Here is a 22359-nt window from a genome sequence, read left to right as displayed (position 1 = left end):
AAATAGTACTTTCAAAGAGAGCTTAGATTAAAAACCAAACTCCTTACTATGACCTCGTTATAATATTCTATGAGATCTGGTTTCTATTTGTACCTCCAACCTTAACTGTACCACACTTCCTCATTGAAACTTGGCTCCAGTTACCCTGGACTTTCTATTTCCTCAATGTTCCAAACTCCCCCCCACTCAACAAACACATCTTTCCTCTACCTAGAATGCTGTTTCCCAGATGCGGGAAAGCCTGCCTTCTCTTAGCTCAAACATCACTTCCTCAGAATGAACCTGACTAATTCGCCTAAAAGTGGCTCCCCGTCCCTTTCTCTATCAATTACACCGTTACTTGTTTCATTCATAGCGCTTTTCACTTTCAGAAATTATCTTATTTAACAATTTTGTCTCCACTAAAATGCAAGTTTCCTGAGGTAAGGAGTCTTAAGGTGTCGTTCACCAAACTACCCATAAAAGTCTGGAACAGTGCCCGGCATAAGAGCACCTTGATAATTTTTGAATGAACAAATAAAGACAGACTATAGAAGGTAAACCGATCTAGCCTCTCAGAGTCGCCAGGCTCCGCCCCCCTAGAACCACTTCCACCCACGGCCCGGCCCCAGACCTTCTGGGAGAGGAAGTCCTCTGCGCACGCGCCCTGAGGGCGCCGAGCTTTCTGGGTAAAAATGGATGCTCACGATCTTTTTCGCCGGCTTGGCGTGGGGGCCAAATTCGACGTGAGACGTTTCTCGGCGGACGCAGCGCGATTCCAGGTACTGTGTGCGGAGCAAGTCTGTGTAACTGAGAAGGCGCAGGAACCCGAGAATGATCTAGCTGCCGGTAGAGCCGGCACTCAGAGACCGCGGCTTGGTCTTGGGGCATTTCCCTTATTTTTGTGTTGGGCTCGTGCGCAGACCTACCGGGCCAAGACCTGCCTTCGGAGTGAACTCTTACTATTCTTTTATAGACTTACGTGGGACTGGGACGGAAACACTTCTCCCCTCCCCGCTTTCTAGTTTATTCAAAGTATAGTTAGAATACTTTCAAAAGTATTCTATTTCTCCAGAACTGGGGGAAAGGGATTTCAAAAACAGAATTAACCCAAAATGAAGAGAACAGTTGCTTTTACTGGAGTCTACCCAGATTGGCTTGGCATGCATATAGCTTTAGTGGACATGGGTCTGTTTATTCCCACAACCTCATGACATGTTAGGTTACCTATGAGAAGAGTGGTTTAAAATAGGGAATCTTACGTAGGGAAGTGATGGGTGAATGATAAACCGGGAGAAGTTAGTTGGGGCCCGATTATGGAAAATCTTCAGTATCAGTCTTGTCATTGGGCGGCACGTGTGTTTCACCTTTCTCTGGCAGTATGGTGTTAGTTGTCAAGCGTTTGAACTCTGGAGCCAGATTTTTTGGGTCCAAATACTTTTGAGACCTTGGTCAAGTTGTTTGACCTCCTAATGCCTTGATTTTTTTCATCAGTAATATCGCTGTTTATCTCTTATCGTTATTGAAGACCGAAGTTATTTAATATATATAAGCATACTTAGAAATCTGCCTGACAGCATATAGGTGTTATGCTGATAAAGGTATATGTGATTGCTATTATGATTGTTATTACTGTTAAAAGGTCAGAAAAGTTATTATCTTGTATTCCATTTGCCCAAAACACACTTGTCAGTTCAACATATACTTGGTGAAAGAGTAAAAAAGAAAGTTGGTGAGTTATTATACCCACATCCTTACTGCCAATACTGCTTGGGTGAAAGCAATGTCAGTCTGTCGGTAGATTGCATTTTAAATTTTTTGGGTTTTAGGTAGGAAAAAGGAAATATGACTTTGATTCTTCAGAGGTGCTGCAGGGACTGGACTTCTTTGGAAACAAGAAGTCTGTCCCATGTGAGTGTGGAGCATCAAGAACTCATCAGGAGCTTCAAGATGAAGAGAAAAAAGAAAGCCTAATTGAAAGGAAAAGGGAGCAGAACAAGAAAAAGAGGAAGACGATGACTTCAGGTTAGTTCTTGATTTCTTTTTTCACCTCTTTATTATTTTCTTTCAGTTACAAAAAAATTAATACAGGCTTAAGGTTACAAGTCAGATAGTTACTGTCATTCCATTAGTTAATGGCATTCAGATTATTTCCAGGTATTTGCCATTACAAATATTGTTATAGTAAAGATCCTTGTGGAGGGCCTGGGTGGTTCAGTTGCTTGAGCCTCTGACTCTTGATTTGGGGCTGAGATCACAATCCCAGGGTCATGGGATCGGGCTCTGAGTTCGACTCTGCACTGAGCATGCAGCCTGCTTAAGATTCTCTTTCTCTCTCTCTCTATGCCCCTTTCCCCCTGCTCTCTTGCTTACTCTCAAAAAAAAAAAAAAAAAGATATTTGTACATATATTCTCTTGTACAGATCCTGTTATTTCTTTTTTCTTAAAAATCTGAATAAGTGTTTATTTACTTATTTTTGAGGGCAGGGAGGAGCAGAGAGAGAGAATCCCAAGCTGGCTCTGTACTCTCTGCTGTCTGCATAGAGCCTGAGGTGGGGCTTGAATAAACAAACCTAGATATCATGACCTAAGACAAAATCAAGAGTCCTATTGACGACGTTCAAGGGACTGAGCTACCCAGATGCTCCATAGGTCCTGTTCTTTCTTTTTTTTTTTTTTTTTCATTTTGTATAAATGTTTATTTATTTACTTTTGAGAGAGAGAGAGAAAGAGAATGGGGGAGGGCAGAGAGAGAGGGAGACACAGAATCTGAAGCAGGCTCCAAGGCTCTGAGATGTCAGCACAGACCCTGATGCGGGACTCGAAGTCATGGACCTTGAGATCATGACCTGAGCTGAAGTCAGGGATGCTCAACCAACTGAGCCACCCAGGCGCCCCCTGGTCCTGTTACTTCTGTAATTAGCATTCCAAAAGTGGAATCACTGGCTGAAAGGGTGTGCTCACTTCTTTCTTTAAAGAGATACTGAAAAATGACTTCCCACACCCATGTCAATGCTGGATGCTACTGGTCTTAAATTCTTTGTCAGTCTAACAAATGAAACTTTTTTTGTTTATATTTTCTTGATAACTGTTGAGGTTGAGCATTTTTTTATGCCTTAGTGGATATTTACATTTCAACATTTGTGAACCATCTGTTCTTACTCTTTGCCTATTTTTCATAGGTGTTTTTTTTCTGTACTCTACTGTATCTTCTTCTTTGCTATATCTATGAAGTTTTCTAGCCATTTACTTTTTTCAATAAAGTTAATCCATATATATGGCTTTTAAAAGTTATACAGAGATGAAAAGTAAATTTTCTTCCCATTCTTCTCACTATTTCTAGTCCCCTATTTCTCCAGAGGCAACCACTATTAATCATTTTTTTGTGTATTTTTGTAAAGATATATATTCACTATATTTATACTTCCCTTTAATACCTGAATAATAGCATACTATATATGTTATCCTATTCTGAACCTTCCCTCCTCCTACACTTTGTTAAAAAACAACAACAACAGTATATCTTGGAGGTTGTTTGCAATCAGTAGGAAGTGCCTTTCTCATTTTAACACAAAATAGTATCCCATTGTAATTCCATCAATTTAACAAATTCCATTGTAGTGTCCATTTAGTTTGTTTCCTCACTTTTGTTATTATGGTGTTGGCAATAAATGCCATTCCCCTTTTCTTTGTGTGTATTTGGGGGTTAATATCTGATAAATTCTTAGAAAAGGAATTTCAGGGGCACTTGGGGTGGCTCAGTCGGTTAAGCATCCAACTCTTGATTTCGACTCAGGTTGTGATCTCATGTTCCTCAGGTGGAGCCCCACATTGGGCTCTGCACTAAGCTTTGAGCCTGCTTGGAATTCTCTCTCCCATCCCCTCTCCTACTTGCATGCCCTGGCGAGCTCGCTCGCGCGGGCTCTCTCTCTCTCTCTCTAACTCAAAATAAACATTTTTAAAAAAAGAAATGGAATTTCAGTGTTAACAAATGATTTAACTTTAGGTATTTTGGAATTGTCCATCAGAAACATTGTATCAATAGGAAGTCCACTGCTGTGTTCATTGAATCATAGTGTGTACTATGCCATCACACATTGTAGGGATGTTATTAGGTAATTGACTTGACAAGTCCTTGTGTAAGGACATTTTACTTTGTTTCCACAGTTTTGCTGTTACAGTGTCACGATAAAAGTCATTTTATTTCCCTGGTTGCAAGGAAGTTTCATAAAGCCTTCCACCAAGATTAGTTTAAAAAAAAAAAGACCAGCCACAAACTTGGAAAAAGGATTCAAATGTTAGGCAACCAGAAACACACAGATAGGTACTATAACTTAGCACATATGTGGCATAGTGCAGAGTGGTGTGGCCACCATGTTTTTGTTTTTCTTTGAGAGAGAGAGAGAAATTGCATGTGCACACATGCGGAAGAGGGAAAAAGGGAGAGAGAGATTCTGAATCCTACTACCATGAGTTCATGACCCGAATCAAAATCAAGAGTCAGACGCTCAACCAACTGAGCCACCCAGGTGCCCCATGGCATGCCATGCTTTGATTGGTCAACTAAATATTTTCTCCCTAAGATGATAATGTAGAATCGATGCAAAACGAACTCAATTAAAATTCCAATAGGCTTTTTGGGTAGAAATTGACAAAGGAGTTAAAAAAAAAAAAGTTAGACATACACACTTATCATGATCCACCTATTCCACTCCAAGAATTTACCTAAGAAAGGAAAACCTATGATCTCACAAAGTCTTCTACACACATGTTCATAGCAGCTCTAGTTTCAGTAGCTAAAAACTGGAAATGACCCAAATGTCCTTCAATAGGACAATATATTGTCCTTCAATACTTAAACAAGTTATATATCCATACAATGGAATGCTACCTATAAATAAAAAAGTTAACTACTGATACATGCTTCAACATGGATGAATCTCAAAATAAATACTCTGAGTGAAAGAAGCCAGACTAAATTTAACACATACTACAGGATTCCATTTGTATAAAATTCCAGAAAAAGCAAATTATCTGCAGTGAGAAAGCAGATACGTGGTTGCATAGGGATGGGGCAGTGTGTTAAAGGGGCCACAGGGAAATTCAGGGTGGTGATGGATATAGCTTGAATGTGGTGATGATTTAACAGGTGTATGTATGTGTCAAAATTTCTCAAATTTATACTTTTTTAAAAATGTCATTCATCTGTTTTTGAGAGAGAGTGAGAGTGCAATAGTGATAGGGGCAGTGAGAGAGGGAGAGAAAATCCCAAGCAGGCTCTGTACTGTCAGCACAGAACCCGACACAGGGCTCCAGCCCACGAACCGTGAGATGAGACCTGAGCAGAAGTTGGACACTCAACTGACTGGGCCACCCAGGTATCCGCCACATGAATTTTAAAGTCAGCTAGTTTTGGTTTCCAAAACAATCCTGTCATTACTTTTCATTGAACTAATTTTATAGATTAGTGAGAATTGCTATCTTTATGTTAGTGAGTAATCCTTACTGTGCTATGTTCATTATTATTATAAGTGAAATATTTTCTTTCATAGTTATTTTCTAACTGGTTACATATGTAAAAGCTGGTTGCCTCCTTGAAATCTCTTAAAAAATTTTAAATGTTTTTTATGTATTTATTTTGAGATAGAGCAAGGGGGGGAGGGTTGGGGGAAGAGGGGAGAGAATCCCAAGCAGGCTCCAGGCTGTCAATGCAGAGCCCCATGTAGGGTTCGATCTCAGGGACCAGGAGATCATGACCTGGGCTGATATCAAGAGTTGGACACTTAACCAACTGAGCCACATAGGCGTCCTATTCCTATTCCTATTCCTATTCCTATTCCTATTAAATAATAGGAATCTATTATTTAAGTATTTTCAATTTGAAAATGTTTTCAAGTCATACAGTCATCTACATATTACACAGCTGAAATAACTAACAAAAGGAAGAGAAGACTTCAGGGCTCTGATTTTACCAAAAGAGAACTTGCCTCTTTGTTTCCAGTTTTTATACCTCCTATTAGTTTTTCTCTAGTTGTATTAGCTAATGCTTTACTTTTGTTTAGTGTGAAGCTGTGGCCTGTTTGCTACACTCAAGAATGTTGCATTTAAGGGGTGCCTGGGTGGCTCAGTCAGTTAAGCATCTGACTTTGGCTCAGGGCATAATATCACAGTTTGTGGGTTCTAGCCTTGCATCAGGCTCTGTGCTCACCGCTCAGAGCCTAGAGCCTGCTTTGGACTCTCTGTCTCCCTCTCTCTCTCTGCCCCTCCCTGCTCACGTGCTCTCTTTCTCTCTCAAAAATGAATAACATTAAGAAAAGAAGGATGTTGCACTTAAAATCTTTTAATTTTTTTGATATATATTGTAGAAATTACTTCTCAAGAAGAAGGTTCCACTATACAATGGATGTCATCTGTGGAAGCAAAGATTGAAGATAAAAAAATTAAAAGAGAAAATAAACTAACTTCAGGAAAGTTGGAGAATCTCAGAAAAGAAAAGGTTAGAAAAATCTTAGCCTCAGTTCCTTTTCTAGTGAGTTTTTCCTTGTCCTTGGATTATTCTGTTGGTAAAAGTGAATGTGGTATGTGTGTATACACACACACACACAGTCACACACTATTATAAACTCTGCTGCACTTATATACTACATACTATGTAATTTCTTGACCTGTTCAAATTTCAAGATAATGTATTTGGAATGAAATTTTAAAAATTTCATATCCCCTTTGATAAACAAAATCTGTTCCCTTTCTCCCCTTTGTTAAGCTCACTGGTTTAGGAAGATTTCCTCTGACAGGGATTTGAGAGTTAGAATTCTTAAGAGACCCATTTTATGCCTTGGGACTAGGGGGAGTAGAATACAGAAGAAACAACAAATATACCATTGTCATGTCTATTGCACGCCTGCCATGTTGCAGATGGAGAATACTGTTCAGCTCAATTCAGGAACCCAGAATCCAGAATTTGGCTGTCTATCAGAGAATGGAAAATAAACCAAATCAATACTCTAGACTCTGCATTTGGTCCTCGGTTTTAATAAGTAGAGTTTAGAGTAAATCATCAAAAAGCAGTGGCACTGTGTGGTAAGTGCCATATAAAGAAAAATACTAGATGGATTCTATGTCTGCCTTCTAGAAGCTTATATAAAATTACAAGTTAATGATTATCATGATAGCATATTAATATGAGTAACACATTACTCATGGCATTGACACATTAATATGAAGAAAGTGGATGGATAGGTTTTATTGTAATGAAGGTCTTCTCTCTGTGAGGGCATGAAATATATCTAATACCTGTATCTTTTAGCACTTGGAATTTAACCGAAAAGTTTCATGTTAACTAAAGCTTCTCCTAGAAACTGTTAATGTTGCTTTATAACATCTTACAATGTATATGACCATAGCTATGGTGACCCCTTTATTTCACTTTTCAGATAAACTTCTTCCGGAATAAACACAAAATTCATGTCCAAGGAACTGATCTTCCAGACCCAATTGCTACATTTCAGCAACTTGACCAGGAGTATAAAATCAATTCTCGACTACTTCAGAACATTCTAGACGCAGGCTTCCAGATGCCTACGCCAATCCAAATGCAAGCCATTCCGGTTATGCTGCATGTGAGTATAAAGATCTAAGATGCCTCTAACATTCCTTCCTCTGTGTGTTAGCTCATTCTCTTCTGTTTTTGAAGTTTTCCTTTCTACCTTATCTCCTCCTGTTGAAATGCTCCCTTTACTTTTAAGGTCCATCTCAAATGCCTGTGTCACCATATCACTACAATTTGATGTGCTCTTGTTCTTTTACCAGCACTATTTCCTCTACCACCAGTTCTCCAAGGTATTCAGTGTGTTCTTTTTCTTATAACATTTATCTTACACTTTACTCTATATTTATACTAATTATGTGTACCTTTTGCATTTTACTAGAGTGTAAACCCTCTGAGAATAGGGACTATGTTCTGTTTATTCATCCATGATTTCATTTATAATTCCCAAGAACTATTCCTGAAATACAGAATTCTTGTACATAGCCTGACTTTTTTGCCCCCCAACACGTCTTGCTATTGAAGTATACTTTATATATAATAAAACTGAATAGATTTTAAGTTCATGGTTCACTGATTCCAACAAGGCATACCCTATATAACTGTCACTTCAATGGGGATGTGTAACATTTCTGTTGTCCCCAAAAATTCTACTGTGCCTTTCCATTCAGTCCTCACCCCTGCCCAGAAGTAGCCACTGTTCTAATTTCTATTGCTATGCATTTGTTTTGCGTCTTCCAGAATGTCATGTAAGTGATATCATTCATTATTTATTTTTTTTATTTCTGGTTTCTTTCACTCTGCATATTGATTTTGAGATTTATCCATGTTGCATTTATCAGTAGTTTGTAAGTAGTATTCTGTTGTTTGAAAATACCACAATTTGTTTATCTACTGATTTGTTAGAGGTATGGGTTAACTTAAGAGTTTTGGAAATTAAATTTTTCTGAGGTTTCTTTCTATACCGATGAGAGCTGACGTTTTCCCCCATGTAGCCAAGATGGCCTTTGGTTCTGGTAGCCAAAAGACATGTGTTATCTTTTCATCCATACTTGTTCTTTCCGTTTTCTTTGGGAACTGAAGTGAGAGTACATCTGAATGATGTTGACTCACATTGTAGTAAATTTGCTTCTATCTTTCACTTAAGATTATTTCTGTTACAACTTTAGCTTAAAGCTTTAAAAGTCATAGTGACTTTGAAGACTGTCAACTATAAATTACTGTCACTCAGGCTATTGCCACTTTTTATCTGTTACCATAAGCTATTCTGTTACTTATTAAAACCTTCCCTGTGGAGAGGCTTCTGGGTGGCTCAGTTAGTTCAGTGTCCAGCCCTTAATTCAGTTCAGGTCATGATTTCATGGTTCATGAGATCAAGCCTCGAGTTTGACTTTGTGCTGACAGCAGTGGAGCCTGCTTAGGATTTTCTTTCCCTTGTTCTCTGCCCCTCCCCCACATTCACTCACTAGCTCTTTCTCTCAAAATAAATAAATAAGCTTTAAAAAAAAAAAAACACCTTCTCTAGGGATTGAGCGAGCAATACTGATATTGGGGGAGAGTTGGTTTTATAATTTTGCTTTGATAAGAGTTTAGTAAAATATTGAAATAATAGAAACACTTGAGGTTTTGAATTATCTTTGGATTTTAGTTATCCATATTCTTTACCCAGTTCAAATGGAATTTAGTGGCAATGCTCAGAAACTCCACTGGGGGACTGGTGGTAGGGGTGGATGATGTTAGAAAAGCAAATGTGGGGAAAGTTAGATTAACAATGGGAATATGAATGATTGCATTCATTATGATTATTTTATTATTTCTTTGGCTGGTTGCATTACTTAACCAGGCTAGGAAAAGCTTATGTTCATATACTTTGTTTTTAGGGTCGAGAACTTTTGGCCTCTGCTCCTACTGGATCTGGAAAGACTTTGGCTTTTAGCATTCCCATTTTGATGCAACTAAAACAACCCACAAATAAAGGCTTCAGAGCCCTGATTATATCACCAACACGAGAACTTGCCAACCAGGTGTGACTTGTAGCTTCGAAAGATGGGTTTGGTGTTTGCTTCAGTCATTTCTTACTTGAGGGTAATAAAAAGGTCTCAAAAAGAGTAAGACCCTTGTTTTTTGGCATGGGCAAGTATTCTGTACAGGGCACTATGTTCTGTATCTCACTGTTCATGGGCAAGTTTTTTGAGTCTTTTTATAATGTTCTAATGCAATGAGTTTAACATTAATGATGTTTCTTTGATAAATGCTCTAAGATCTTTTAAGTTGAGGCTACTGTAATATATAGTTCCTCTCTAAAATGTAATTTTCTCACCTACAAAAGAACCTCATCTCAGTTTTTGAGACAGAAAAACCATACAGTGACCTCTATCCTTCCAGTGTGCTTAATAGAAAATACATGCCAAGCATGAAATAGTTTTATAATAGCACTGTGTTCTAAAAACAGTATGTAGCAGATTGGAAAACTCTGAGATTCCAGGTTAATGTACATATTATCATGGGTTTAATTTCAGTTATTCATGGATTGGCAATTTATTTTAACAATGCAAACAAGACAATACATCTTATTTAAGTATCTTAGCAGCTAATATTTTTGTCATTTTCCATTTTAGATTCACCGAGAGTTAGTAAAAATCTCTGAGGGAACAGGATTCAGGATACACATGATCCACAAAGCAGCAGTGGCAGCCAAGAAATTTGGACCTAAATCATCTAAGAAGTTTGGTAAGGGATTCATGCTTGAGCTGTAGAGCATGCAAGGGATTTACAACTTATAAATATTCTTACTGCCACTGAAAAGTTCTTTAAAATATAGTTGTGCACACAATTAGTTTGGTTTTTAGAGAAGCTGAAAGAGATCTCCCCATTCCCACTCGGTAGTTATATACATATATACCAGTGATTCTCGACCAGAGGCAATTTTGCCCCCACCCCACCTTCCACCCTACGGACATTTGGCAATATCTGGAGACGTTTTAAGTTGTCAGAACTGGAGTGCTACTAACCTGTGGTAGGTAGAGGCCAGGGATGCTGTTAAACATCCTACAATGCACATGACATTCCCCTACAATAAAACATTATCTGGACCATAATGTCAGTAGTGCTAAGGCTGAGAAACCCTGCCTTATACTATTGATTTTTAATCTGCCATGGAAATACTCAGCACATAAGAATGGCTCACATCCCTACCCTTGTATCAGTCAGAAAACCAGCTTTTACCTGTCTTTCATCTTGAGCTTCTAAGTAAAATTTCATTTAAAGAAAAGATTTTTGGGGTACTTTGGTGGCTCAGTCGGTTAAATGCCTGGCTTCGGCTCAGGTCATGATCTCGCAGTTCATGGGTTCAAGCCTCATGTCAGGCTCTGTGCTGACAGCTAGCTCAGTGCCTGGAGCATGTTTCGAATTCTGTGTCTCTCTCTCTCTCTGACCCTGCCCTGTTCATGCTGTGTCTCTCTCTCAGAAATAAATAAAATATAAAAAGATTTTTTTTTAAAAAAAGAAAAGATTTTCCTGAAAAACAAAATGAAGTATTTGAAAATAACACTGTTGTGTTATAGTGTTCTTGCCTCTTAGAAGTTGAGTAGGCAGATCAAATATAATAAAAGGAGAGTAAGCATAGTTTGTGCTATGATGAATTAAAAAAAAATAAGAAAGAACTTGTGTTGGTCTAGTAAGATAGCAAGTATAACCTCTCCCTCCTCTCCCCTCTTCAGGTTATTCACTGAAATTCAGGAGGCTTAATTCCCTAGTTTGAGAGAGAGATGAATCTTGCTTTTGCAATTTGTACCATTTGTTTCTCCTATAGATATTCTTGTGACTACTCCAAATCGACTAATCTACTTATTAAAGCAGGATCCTCCAGGAATAGACTTAACAAGGTACAGATAACATTTTAATCTCTCTTATGTGTATTTTCACTTAGTTGATTATATTTTGTCCTTGATTGCTTGTATTATTGGCTTTTGGAGCTTGCTATCTGCCAACTTTCAGTCAGTGTTTGTGCTGAGAACAATGATTTTCATTAAACACGTAGGAAAATAACTATCTGATCTGGAAGAAAGTTACAGATCCTGATAAGCCATTAGTACAGAATTCCCCTAGACATTTTCACAGCTTTCAGCAATGGTGATGGAGTTTATAAGGTTTAAGTGAAGCTCTGTTTTTGCTAATGGGACCTCATTTCTTTGAGGCTAACAGAATAGAATGTTACTTTATGTTTATCTTGTTTTTACCTTTTTCCTGATGACTTTTCTTTTACCTTTTTCTGGTATGATGTGTGGACCTGAGAAGGAGCATAATGGTTTGACTTCTTGTGTCCCCACAGTTTAATGAAGTATCTTAGATCTTCCAGTTCAATACCTACATGTTGTGTTGTTATTTCTTAGTGTTGAGTGGCTGGTAGTAGATGAATCAGACAAACTGTTTGAAGATGGCAAAACTGGGTTCAGAGACCAGCTGGCTTCCATTTTCCTGGCCTGCACATCCCATAAGGTCAGAAGAGCTATGTTCAGTGCGACTTTTGCATATGATGTGGAGCAGTGGTGCAAACTCAACCTAGACAATGTCATCACTGTATCCATTGGAGCAAGGTAATTGTTCTTCTGTATTATTCCACTATTTTTTGTTTTTTTTTTTTAATGTAAGTCCTTTCTGTTTTAGACTCAAGGAGATAGGTTATTTAGCTTTAGATTAGTAACAGGGAAAGTTTTACTGAAAGTCATGCATTCTTTAAAGTCAAGATTGATTAAGCATTTTCTATTTTAGAATAATCCAAGGGGAGATTCTCAAGTTGTTACGTTAGTATTTCTGTCATTCAGTTGATTTTTCCCATCCACAAATCATGAACTGAGTTCTATAGCCACCCAGAAGATGTAGTTTCTTTGATGTCTTAATTAAGTAGGATGACAGAGGAGGAAGCTGATGTTACTGAGCCCTTTGATTTATAATTCCTTTTAAAAAATACTTGGGGGGAACATTTTATGCTAAGTGAATGTGTATTAGTAGAAAAAAGTTGTAGGAAATTATAGCCACTTTATAGAATATTATGCATCCTAAGAAATGATAGGTATCAAAATTATTATGAAAAAGTATTCATAATACTTTAATAATATTAAGTAAAAAAAGAAGCCAAATGGAATAATAAAGAATACCCTGTCTACTTTAAACTTAAAACTTGTGTTAATATAAAAAGAAAGTAGGAGCACCTGGTGGCTCAGTTGGTTGAGCATCTGACTCTTAGTTTCATCTCAGGTCATGATCTCACAGTTTGTGAGTTTAAGACCCGTGTTGGGCTATGCAGTGACTACACAGGAACCTGCTTGGGGTTCTCGGTCTCCCTCTTTCTCTGCCCCTCCCCAACTCTTGCACATGCTTATGTGCACATGCACTTGCTCTCAAAATAAATAAACAATAAAAAAAAGAAAGAACAAATTCAGGGGCGCCTGGGTGGCTCAGTCGATTGAGCGTCCGGCTTCAGCTCAGGTCATGATCTCACGGTTTGTGGGTTTGAGCCCCGCGTCAGGCTCTGTGCTGACAGCTCAGAGCCTGGAGCCTGTCTTCGGATTCTGTGGCTCCTTCTCTCTGACCCTTCCCTGCTCAAGCTCTCTCTCTCTCTCTCAAAAATAAATAAAACATTAAAAGTTAAAACAAAAAAAGAAAGAACAAATTCATCATAGACATAAAGGCAGACAACAGAAGGGAAAAAATAATTATGACATAGTATAATGTACTACAGCATCCTACAGTGTTTATAAGCCATAAGATACCTCACCCCCAACTGACTATTAAAAAACCTCTTGCTAATCATTAAGGAAAAAAGCTGAAACAAGTAATAACAACCTTAAAATTATTCTCATTATTTGATCCAGTAATTTTATTTTTAGAAATATTTTGTGACTGAATAATTAGATACATGAAAATTTATGACCAGACTACAACAAAACGTAAAATTTATTCCAAAATGGTAGAATTATGGACAATTGGTTTTACTGTTTACATTTTTCAAATTTATCTTTAAAAAATTTTTTTAATGTTATTTCTGAGAGAGAGAGACCGAATGTAAGCAGGGGTTGGGCAGAGAAAGAAGGAAACAGAATCTGAAGCAGGCTCGACTCTGAGCTGTCAGGACATAACCTGATGCGGGGCTCGACCTCACAAATCATGAGATCATGACCTGAGCCAAAGTTGGATACTTAACCGACTGGGCCACCCAGGTGCCCCAATCATATTTTCTTTAGAATACATTTATAGTTAGAATAAAACATTTAAAAATAACTTTGGGGCACCTGGATGGCTCAATTGGAAGACCATGTAACTCTTGATCTCAGGGTTGTGAGTATAAGTCCCATGTAGGGTTTACTTAAATAAAACTTTAAAATAAATAAATAACCTTGTCTTCAGATTAAGTATAAATAATTAAATCCTTATATTGACAACGGAAAGGTTGATTCTGTTGGGGTTATGTGTAAATTTTTTCATTTATTTAGAATTCAGTTATGTTGTCCTTTCAGGAATTCTGCAGTAGAGACTGTAGAACAAGAGCTTCTCTTTGTTGGGTCTGAGACTGGGAAACTTCTGGCCATGAGAGAACTTGTTAAAAAGGTATATTTGGACTATCTTCTTGAATTTGGATGAAATTCATCAAGTCTTATATGACTGGTGGGAGGCTGAGCACTATTCTCATATCATATTTAGTAATCTGGTGGTAAATTTGTAAATTTGTAAGCATATTAGGTCAGCTGTTGTCCCAGGGCGGGAGGCTCACCACTTAGAATATGCTAAGTTTTCTGTTCCCAGCTCCGGGTGGGCTAGGAAAAGACCTACCTCCTGCCCTGAAATCCTCTTTTTTCTACATCTTCCACGTCTGTATTGGCTCCCTTCATCTTCCCTGATTCCTCTGTTGGTTTCTCATAGACTGGAACATTATAGAATGAGTAGGACACTGAGTATGGTTTTCTGTTTTTATCCCTTCAGTAAGTATTGAGTAGAAGCTGTAGTTAAAAAGTTAACTATGAGGGGTCAGGGTAGGGGATAATGAAACAATAGAAATCCTAAGCCCTGCTCTTAGAATTTATTCTCTTTTAAGGGATAAAAGAAACATGCTTATGTAAGAAAACTTGTGATAAAGTGTCATTAAAGGCTAGAGAGGGCTCTTCTTAAGCATCCCTGTAGTCTTCGTGGGGCCAAGAGGGAGAGTTGAATTGGTAGGCGATAGCCTTAAGGAGGAAATACTACTACTGTGGGCCTTGAAGGACCTGTGAGATAAAAGTGTGGGGTAGGTGGTGGTTGGAGGAGTAGCTAGAGCAAAGTTTAAGCAGTGGATGTGAACACAGTGGGTTTGGAGACTCCTGAAGAAGTCACCTATCTGAGGCAAAGAGTTTATGGCGAGAATTAAAGATCAGGTTGGACAGGAAAGTAGGGTTCACGTTAAGAGAAACTACCGGACGTTTTGAAGAATTTTAAGGAAAATTACTTAAACAGTGACTGAAAGTAAGGAAACCAATTAGTAGGTTGTTTAATTTGGCTGGTTGGAGAGATGAAATAAATGAAGGAAATGCGGGTGACAGCCTCAGTGGTGGAAAATTAAGAGTAGTTGGAGGATGAAAGGGGAAGGTGTTTGCAAGTACCTAATGACTATAGAAGTGGCGAAGAGCTTGAACCTTGGAGCCAGACTACCTGGACTGGAATTCTAGCTTTAGGCAAATTAACCTCATGCCTTTGTCACCTATAAAATGGAAATAATAATATCTCCCTCATAGAATAGTTTTAGTATTAATGAGTTAATATAAACATAGTACTTAGAATAGTGCTTGGCATATGATGCTATGTGCATTAGTTTCATCAATATTCTTAAAGATATCGTTTGAAACTGGGAAATCTAAGGTTTTTACACATGGATACTCACTAGAGATTATACATCAGGGATTTCTAGCCATGTCTGATCCTTAGGAGGTCTCTAAACCCTCTGAAATAATATGTCAGATTTTGTGTGAACACATGATTGCCTATTAGAAAGTTTCATAGCCCCAATAAATTCCAAAAGGGGAGTTTGTGAGCCAAAGTAAAAAGGTTAAGCCCTAATAGAGCAATTGAAAATATAGAAGGCTGCTTTGAAAGAGAGGTGGGGTTTGATGATAGAAATACAAACATCATCTGGTTAGAGCTGGTAGTTGATAACTGAGAGTCTAACGTAGTAAGATAGTGGTTATATTGAGAGACCTGAGAACCAAAGACTAAGCTTTGGAGAAACACCCACAATTAGGATAAACAATGAATAAAAAAAAAAACAGTTAATACATTTTAGCAGAATTTAAAAATCTCTGAGGCACCAAAGCCAAGAGATGACTGTTTTAAGGAGTGGGCATCTATCACTATAGAAAAGTAAAGGGGATTCATTAGACATTATTGGAATTAGCAAGATGAAAATAAGAGTTCAAGTTGAGTAGAGAATGGGTGGTGAAGAAGATGGAGTCAGGTATAGACCTCTGATCTGAGAAATTTGGCAATAAAAAGTACATGAAATTGAACTGGGTGCTTTTATGAACTAAAACCACATGAATACTGTGACTTTATTCTTGATTATGGGTTATATGTGCTGATTTTTGCCTCTTTTCTTTTAGGGTTTCAACCCACCTGTTCTTGTTTTTGTTCAGTCCATTGAAAGGGCTAAAGAACTATTTCATGAGCTCATTTATGAAGGTATTAATGTGGATGTTATTCATGCAGACAGAACACAGCAACAGGTAAAGCCAAATGTATACTTTCAAAATGATAAAGAACTACTAAACTTTAAAATATTGGCATGAAATTTATGAAGTACTTGTTTTCTGTTCCTAGAGTGGTACTAAAACATTTAACATGTGTTTTATTAACCAGAGAGATAACACAGTCCACAGCTTCAGAGCTGGAAAAATCTGGGTTCTTATATGTACAGCCTTGCTAGCCAGAGGGATTGATTTTAAAGGTGTGAACTTGGTGATCAACTATGACTTTCCAACCAGCTCAGTGGAATATATCCATCGGATCGGTGAGTTGTCTTTCCTGTCCCCACCCCCACTGCTACTATTGTGCACCACTCATTTTAGTGCCTCATATTCCCTTCCAATGTGCTTATTTTTTTAGTATTCATTTTAGTGAAAAGCCAGTGACTTATGTAAATCTTGAAGTTCCCTCTCCCCAGAAAAGTGTTTTTTATGGTCTGATTTTATTTTTCTTTAGGTCGAACTGGAAGAGCAGGACATAAAGGAAAAGCTGTTACATTTTTCACTGAGGATGATAAGCCATTATTAAGAAGGTAAATTAGGAAAAATAACTTGCACACATAATTAACAGATAATTACAAAATGGTCAGGTTCCAAATTCTATTATGGTGTTAGTCAACCAGATTCTAGCCATGACCAAGGGAAAAATGAGCAAAGGGCCTCAATTTTGCCCATCTATTATTAGATTTTGGAAGTATTCATAATGGAATGTTCATTGTTAAATTTCAGACTCAGGATTCTCTCAATAGCCACTGGCTGATATTATTTACAATTTAATAGTAAGGTTTTTGGATTAGTGAATAAAGTTAACCCCTGAGTCTTTTCATCTCAGTCAAAATTATTCCTTAACCATTGTGCATTCTTCCCTTTACTCTTAGGGGCAGATGGAGTTTTATATTTAGTCATAGGAAAAACTATTTTAGTGACATATTCCAGTATGATTCAGTTGTAGCCCCTTGAAGCCTGGGTAACATATGATACACTTTTAGAACCTTAGGTCTTAATTTAGCCTGTCATAGTAGATTTTAAAATAAAAGCAGAGTTTCCTACATTTTGGCTGCCTACAGTGAATTTAGACTCATAATAATTGATAGTACTTCATTTCTAACAAATGAAATTGAGTTGTGGCCAAAAGTAGTTTGTACTTTAATCGGTTTATCAGTTTTGGCTAAGATTTTGATTTGTGCCTTCTGAACATTGGCTCTGGCAGCCTTGGATTCACTTTGAGCAGACTTTCTCAAGTTAATGTGTAGGGGAATATATTCCAACAGCCTAGATTCACCTACAGTCTCCTCAGTAATTCCAAGAATGTGAATGTGATGACTTCCCTATCAACATAACTTTGCCTCTCGGTTTTCCATCTGGGAAATGGGGATAATGATAGTATTTTGTTAGTAAAGGGTTGTTGTGTGTGTTGAATAAATTACCATGTACGTGAAAAGCCTAAGACAATGCCAAGTGCATAGTAAGGACTAGTATCTAATAAACTGAAGCTTGCGCCTTCTTTAGTCAGTCCCTCAACCAGGATTGGGTTTAGTAGCTTTTCAGGGCTTGATAAATGTTAAGGAGAAATAACTGCTAGATAAAATTCCTTATCGTCATGTGGATTTCAGTCTAGCAAATAGTTCTCTCTCTAATCTAGTGTGATTACATCTGGTGGTAATTTACAGAAGAACACTATCCTGCATTACTTTCTTGTTTGTGCAGTTTTAGTTCCTTTTGAATTGTACAGAGGGTTTAAATGCATAAACATCACTTTAACCAGATACAGACTTATGATTATGGGTTCCTTTTTCAGTATTGCCAATGTTATACAGCAGGCTGGATGTCCGGTACCAGAATACATAAAAGGCTTCCAAAAACTACCAAGGTACAATCTTGAATTTATCTAGATCTTCTCTCTCTCTCTTTCTCTGTGTATGCACTCTTGCTTTTGCATTCTTACAATTACAGTTCTAGCAATACTACTACTTTTAGAAATTTTAAAATAAAAGTTTTCCTTTTTAATATGTGTGAATATTATCTGTTCTTTCCTTGTCAGTTTTTTCATTCTTGAAATGTTAAGTATTCAGATTTTAAAAAAATTATTCAATGCTTAGAACTGATTTTAGTTCATAGCACTAATAGAAAGCAGTTAGGTGCCCCAAATCAAACTTTAATGTTTGTTGGCACAGGCTATAAGCATGACACAGAATATATTTTAATTATAATTGGTGCCTTTTTAAGAAATTGATTGAATTTATCATCCTTTTGGGTACCTCTCTAAATGCTATTAGGTAATTTGGCATTTTAAAGTGGATATAGTGTCACCATAAACCTGTAAGTAGATTAAAAAGTGAATTTCGTGATCAAGGATCAAAACCAGTTTTAGCTTTAACTCTTTTTGATTAAGTTCCACTGAATTTAATTCTTTCCTCTCTTTGTAACTTGCAGCAAACAAAAGAAAAAGATGATTAAGAAGCCATTGGAAAGGGAGAGCATTAGTACAACTCCAAAATATTTCTTAGAAAAAGCTAAGAATAAGCAGTAAGTATATGATGAGAAAAGTTACTAGTTGGCATTAGTTTTCCTTAGGATAAATTTTTTGAGGTAGAATTGATAGGTTCAATAGTAGGTAATAAAAGTAATACATCTTAGGTTGCCTGTGATTTGGGAACTTGGATGATTCAGTCTTGGAATATTTCTGTATTCATATATTAATGATCATGTTTTTTCCATCTTTGAATGTATGATTTCAGTTCACTCTGAATTAGGATTGCACTACCCACCACCTCCACACAGCTTACCTCAGGACATTTTGCTGAGGCAGTTAGGGCTGTTGACTCACATTGATGGAGTTGTCCCTGAAGCTCCCTATTCTAGGCGGGATTTCAGTACGATCTTAGGCTTATGCTGAAGCACACTGTAACACCTCTAAAAAGTATGACTTGGGTAAATTTGTAGTGGATTAGCTCAGTTTTATGAAGATGTTAAAGCATTGATTTTTTAGCACACACACAACAAAAGACACCCTTTTGATGGGGTAGTCAAAACTATGCTAGTCAATACTACTCTTTATGCTACTTAAAGAAAAAACATTACATGACAAAACATTAGAGAATAATTTTTAAATAAAATAGAAGTTTAGAGATTGGAAATATTCTGAATTGTAGTTACAAGAAGTTTCAAGGAGGCAGAACTGTCTTTAGGAACAGGTAAAATTTAGGTCATATAAAAGAGACAGGCATGGCAACTGGCATTGCACTTTCCTTCTAAGTCAAATAAGAGTCTTATTTGACATTTTGTATTGGCTTTGAGAAGTAATGTTTGGTTCAAGTATGTAGAGTGAACACGGTGTCCCAAAGTTTTAGTGCAATTGTAAGCTTTAATAACTTGGGAAGACTAAATGCTACAAACTTACAAAAGTGTCATGTGAAAACTTAAAACATTTAAATTTTGTTTGTATGTACTCATTTTTGTTAATTCTTAATACATTTTTAAATTATTTGTTGCAGCAGTTCTGGGTAACACTTAAACCAGTGGATTGGTAGAAATGGTCACCGTGCTTGGCCACCTTGGTTACCTAATCTATCGTGTTTGACTTTTTCTTGTGGTGGGCTCTATCAGAATTGTTGTGTATACATCAGAATCTTATTCTTTGGGTGAATACATCAGAACCTTATTCTTTGGGTGATCTTAAAGCAAGAATTAGAAATGTAATCTCTTCAGGCACTGAGAAGCAGCTGATGAAAGTTTTAACTAAAGTCAGAAATCAACTAGAGTGTAAGATGATGGCTATGTTGAATATTAATAAGAAACATCAGTATTTTAAAGAATTATACTTTGTTGATTTTTGGAAGTTTGTAGCATTTACACTTGAGGTGTTAAAACTTTAAGCTGTGCTATGAGACTTTGAGGACACTTGGTATAAATCTTGTCATTTCAGCTCCCATGTAAGATGCTGTGGCTGTCTCCATTGTCTTTATATTTAAAAGCCATCCTTCTTCATAGAGTATGTAAACAACACCTGATCTGACTTTAGCTCATCTTTTTACACTAGATGTTCCTTTAATGATCCTACCCACACCTTGCTGATAACTCTGAAGTCCATATCTTTAGGCCCAGCTTTCCATATAAACCTGAATCCTGTTGCCTAGTAGACCTCACTTTAGACACTATAAACTCAGTCTGGTACAGTGGAGGGTAAAATTGGATTTGGAGTCAGAAGAACTGGGTCTAATACCACCTTTTCCTGTGTGACTTTAGACAAGTCACCCCTATGTCTGATAGAAATAAGTATGTAAATCATTGCTACTCTGCTACTCAAGGTTGGTTGAGGATTAAATGAGTTAGTATACATCCAGGAGCTTTGCATTACTAAACTATAGTATGCAAACATTGGTTATCTTCTCAAAACTTGTTTCCTTTTTCTTTGTTAACACTTAATTGATGGGATTCTCCAAACTCTAAAATTAGACTGTCAGGGCTCATATTAACATTTATTACCAGTGTGTGATGATCAGCAAGTTATTCAACCACTCTGCCTCATAAAATGAGGGTGATAATAGAATCTTTTTCATAAGTAGGTTGGAAGATTATCTGACTTGATATGTATGAAGCACTTATAACAGTATCTAGCACTTAATCAATGTGAACTCTTAGTATTAGGCCAGAGTCAGACTGTCTTTTATACCATGTTGGTAGTGTGGTTTACTATGATGTTCTGTCTCACTTAGGAGTTTGTGGTTTTCTAAAGGGCAGAAACCACAATGCATCCTTGTGTTCCTAGTGTCTCACGTACTTGATAATACAGTAGACTTCAGGAAATGTTTCTTAAACTGGCAGTATGAATATCTAGAATTTTGGATTCAGCTTGCTTTAATTTCCTTGTCACAGGAAAAATGTCACTTGTCAGAACAACAAGAAGAAAGTAGCTCTTGAAGACAAAAGTTAAAAACCGGCTTTTCAAAAGACTTTATAAAAAATGGAATTTTATGAGCCAGCATGAATGTTGTTTTCATGGAATACTTCAAATCCTTTAATCACCTATAACATTTGAAAGCAACTACAAGAACGTGGGACTGATGAAAAATGATACTAAACTATCCATGCATCATGTTAAATTTCAATTTGTAGGTGACTTTTAAGTGATTACACAATGGAAATAACATTCATTGACATTTCTGTGGTTTGAATCCAGAGAGATACTTCTTATAGAAGAACAAAAGCTTATACTAAAATTAACACTCAAATGTGTGAACTCTTAAGGATTTTTCCTTCAAGTATGAAGAAAGGTGTGATGTATGCTGTGGAAAGTCATCTGGAACTAGATTTCAAAGTAGAGCCTTGAGACTGAATGCCCCTTACTACCACCACCACCCATTCCACCCTCACTTTTTGGAGAGGGGGGGAGAGTGCTGGACAAGAAGCAGCACAGGCTGTCTACCAAAATGAAACCATCTGCTACTCTCTTTATTTTACTGTTTCTTACATTGTTGATGGCCTTTTATATATGAGCAACAACAAATAGCCTCTTCTGTGGCTGGTTATTCAAGCTCCCTAGGATTTTAAATTCTTTGGTCTATTAAATATCCTTATACCTCACTGGTAAGATAGCTTATACCTTACTTCTCATAGTATTGCAAGTGCAAGATTATGGTCAGTCTCTCCCTTTCTTACTTCCATTTTCCATCATTTAATCATGCTCTTTCCTGTCTCTTTCCATTCAAGATGACTTTGCTTGAAAACTGATAAACACTTTATCCCGATAAGGAAGAATGTTCCTGTTACTTGATATACCTGTGGCTGCATTCTCTTACAGCTTGTCTTTCCTGAGGTTTTTGGGCCCTGCATCCATTTAGAAAACAGGTCTCTGCCAAAGCTAGAGAGTTAAGGTTATATAGTGATAGAGACTATTCACTCTTTGCAGATTTTTCTTAGTCGCTAGTCTTGTACAGTTGGTATAAAAAATCCGCTCCCACCTGCTAAGATTGTTAGTTATTATCAACACTACTACATTATTATAATGTAAATAATCTTAGCTCAGTAGCATTTGAATTACACTTATTAATTTCCTTTATTCTTAGACTT

At 37.1% G+C, this 22359-nt stretch overlaps 1 protein-coding gene across 4 annotated transcripts; it reads left to right on the top strand.

Moving 5' to 3' along the window:
* Nucleotides 1-656: 656 nt before the first annotated feature.
* On the top strand, nt 657-21439 carry DDX52 (DExD-box helicase 52). 4 transcript variants are annotated; one of them, XM_039256355.1, is made up of 15 exons: nt 657-761; nt 1809-2004; nt 6345-6475; nt 7413-7598; nt 9406-9549; nt 10144-10255; nt 11337-11409; nt 11917-12120; nt 14041-14131; nt 16183-16272; nt 16406-16556; nt 16748-16823; nt 18089-18160; nt 18724-18816; nt 21166-21439. In XM_039256355.1, the coding sequence occupies exons 1-15, from the start codon at nt 675-677 to the stop codon at nt 21221-21223; spliced, it is 1764 nt and encodes a 587-aa protein (XP_039112286.1). In that variant the 5' UTR covers nt 657-674; the 3' UTR covers nt 21224-21439. The 4 variants fall into 4 exon arrangements, with proteins under 4 accessions (XP_039112286.1, XP_039112285.1, XP_039112287.1 ...); XM_039256354.1 differs by having other exon boundaries at nt 16150-16272; XM_039256357.1 differs by having other exon boundaries at nt 684-761; nt 1843-2004; nt 16150-16272.
* The last annotated feature ends 920 nt before the right edge of the window (nt 21440-22359 follow it).

Source organism: Hyaena hyaena, unplaced genomic scaffold (assembly GCF_003009895.1).
Source record: "Hyaena hyaena isolate Hyena2069 unplaced genomic scaffold, ASM300989v1 scaffold_568, whole genome shotgun sequence".
Taxonomy (NCBI): domain Eukaryota; kingdom Metazoa; phylum Chordata; class Mammalia; order Carnivora; family Hyaenidae; genus Hyaena; species Hyaena hyaena.
The sequence above is the reverse complement of the archived record's forward strand: the minus strand, read 5'-3'. Positions and strand labels throughout refer to the sequence as shown.

Coding starts and splice junctions, on each gene's coding strand:
- DDX52 (XM_039256354.1), top strand. CDS start 675: ATGGATGCTCACGATCTTTTTCGCCGGCTTGGCGTGGGGGCCAAATTC. Junction 762..1,808: donor CGGACGCAGCGCGATTCCAG/GTACTGTGTGCG, acceptor TTTGGGTTTTAG/GTAGGAAAAAGGAAATATGA. Junction 2,005..6,344: donor GAGGAAGACGATGACTTCAG/GTTAGTTCTTGA, acceptor TATATATTGTAG/AAATTACTTCTCAAGAAGAA.